At 39.4% G+C, this 2,630-nt stretch overlaps 1 protein-coding gene across 1 annotated transcript; it reads right to left on the bottom strand.

Moving 5' to 3' along the window:
- Nucleotides 1-395: 395 nt before the first annotated feature.
- Nucleotides 396-2,390, bottom strand: LOC5567565 (lysosomal aspartic protease). The gene is made up of 5 exons (XM_001657506.2): nucleotides 2,229-2,390; nucleotides 1,928-2,037; nucleotides 1,614-1,743; nucleotides 1,422-1,545; nucleotides 396-1,353 (listed from the first exon to the last, which is right to left on the bottom strand). Exons 2-5 carry the CDS (start codon nucleotides 1,990-1,992, stop codon nucleotides 509-511), a joined length of 1,164 nt encoding a protein of 387 aa, XP_001657556.2. The 5' UTR covers nucleotides 1,993-2,037; nucleotides 2,229-2,390; the 3' UTR covers nucleotides 396-508.
- Between the last annotated feature and the right edge of the window lie 240 nt (nucleotides 2,391-2,630).

Below are 2,630 nucleotides of genomic sequence, written 5' to 3'. Positions count from 1 at the left end.
GAGGTTAACATTAACTACCAACGTAACATGGAAAATAACATTTTATAGTACAAGTCACTTGCATTTAAACCATAATTTTTGCTGTTTTTCTATGCATTCCATGACGTTTTCCTTAGGCAGACCCGATCACCCCTATGGCGAATTGATTGAACTTTGTCATGGTAACTATTAAAAACTGTTGACACACCATTGAAAACTGTTTCTAAGAAGCAACAATAAGCAAAACATTAGAATTATTTATCGTGATCCCCCTTTCATTGGTTCACGAGTCCACAGTTTGGGAAACTGCTCCGATGATAAAATGCGTTGATTCTTAAATCTTAATGGGACGGTTATGCTTTTATGGGCAAATTGTACTTGCTCAAGAATTTCGATTTTGCAATAATAAAAGATAGTTCATCTGTAAATTTTTAACTCACATTTTATTTTCAGTATCGCACACTTTCTAATAATATTTTTGGAACTGGAAATGTGCACGTATTTTTACCAATACAAATCTATCAATTCTTTAGACAGCAGTGGCAAATCCAACGCGATCATTGCCCATATCGAATTCGGTGTAATATTTACCAATGAAAACGTCTCCCAAAATCCACAACGGTCCATTAGGCGGTGGAATATCGATTCCCATGAACCCAGACAGGCAGATGGTTTTACCCATTTGAGCCACACGCAGTACGTAATCAGCACCTTCGAGATCGAATGATTTTCCTCCCAAAACGAATGAGATCTTTGGCAGTTTGGGAATCAACGAGCAGTCAACCATGTATTCTCCGTTCATAATAGGAGTGCCACCGATAGCCTTGTTGATAGCGGTGACCTCCGACACTGGGCCGGCAATCAAGCTGGTGCCGGTATCGGCAATTGCTTCGCATCCATTGTTGCAGAACTCAGTATCGCCAACCTTAACGGAGTCCATTTTGAATTGCCAGTAGGCTTTACGGTCCACCGACAGATAAGTAAAGTCCCCAGTATACTTATTCGAGTCTGATCCACCGAAAATAATTTCGCCACCCTCAGCAGCACTTGGATCACGATTCAAATAGAAAGAGAAAACGGGAGCATCGATGAGACCCTGGTTGAACATATTGTAGAATACTGGTACGACGCCATCTACTGAAATCGAGCTGTAGCCTAATCCGAGAATTCCGTCAAACTTGGCCGCAACAAATACCAATCCTGGTTCATTGATGGCTTCAGCGAAGGTTTGTTTCGTAACGGAAACCCCTCCCAATCCAACGGTGTCAGTTGACAAGTAACCAGATAAGCTACCAGATCCATATTGAATATGGAAAGCTGTTCCGTTCTTTTCGAACGTCGATGACTTCTTGGCATTGTACTTGTTGTGCATCACTGTAGAGAAATGAATAAACATTATGGCTATCGTTATGAATAAACAGAGCAGATAATAGCTGACTTACAGCAAGCGATGTTGGTGAATGAGCACTCCTTCGAGGGCACCCAAAGGTTAGATGATCCCGTATCGAACACAACTTTGAAGCTCTGCGGTGGTGTTCCGATGGTGATAGCTCCATAGTATTGGGCCTGAAAATTTTCAAATCAATTTATGAATGTGATTTAAGAGTCATACTCATTTTCAACTGCGATCTTACATCCAAATAGTTCGAAAGCGGCTCAGGCACCGGTCCAGATACAGCATTATACTTGAGACGCAATTGTTTGATCTCGGTGTCTACATTTCGAAAATGCTGACGCGCACTTTCAGTTTTATGCAGCTGAACTCTAAATTATCACGAACGAAAAACAAAGAAATGGCAATTTAGCAATTGTAGCCAACAACGCTATGAGACAAAATGCATCGTACATGACTCATCACTGTCTCTCTAATAGCAACTCGAAAGTATATTTTCTTACTTTTTACTTGTTTTGGCTCGGTTGTTAATCAGATTAAAACATGATAACTTACCTAACAAAGTTCGCCTGGACTAGAACGGCCAAGCAAACGAGGGCAATAATTGATTTAATTAGCATCTTGCCGGCTAGAGAGCGATGATTTCAAAGGCTTATCGTCAACGTCTGAATCCAAATGTAAAAAAAAAGAAAATATTTGATTAACATTCGGTTTCTAAACATCATTATCATTGATTCTAATGATGTAAAACAGCATCACAGCACTTCAACCCAACCTAAAAAGGATACAATGGAAGCCATTTTTAAGGGATATAAGAAAAAGGAATCGATCCCAAGTAGGATGCCACAAATCTTACCTGCTATTAGAAGGATTCTTCCTTTGGAAAGAGGAACAATAAAAAGGACGTTCTACTTGCTGTGAAACCCAGCAACTGAATGTTCTACAAAATGAAAATATTATCACAGCGGCGATGAGTCGGGTAAATTCTCTGATTTGACACTCGTCAACAGCATGCCGTCTCTTTTCTGGCCGGTCCAGGAACGGTACCAGGGTTTAGTATGTGTTTGAACAATATGAATCAAGCATTCGGTTTCACGTATAGATGGAAGCTCTGTATAAATTTATACAGTCGAATCCTGCTCCAGATATCGATATCATAGTAAGAATTAATTTGTATTTCTTTTACCTCAAAAGTACATTATTTTGTAAAACAATATATACACTTTTTCACCTCAATAATTCTGACAAATATCTCATT

The sequence above is a fragment of the Aedes aegypti genome, chromosome 1, assembly GCF_002204515.2.
Source record: "Aedes aegypti strain LVP_AGWG chromosome 1, AaegL5.0 Primary Assembly, whole genome shotgun sequence".
NCBI lineage: Eukaryota > Metazoa > Arthropoda > Insecta > Diptera > Culicidae > Aedes > Aedes aegypti.
Note: the sequence above shows the minus strand (reverse complement) of the source record. Positions and strands in the feature narration are given on the sequence as shown.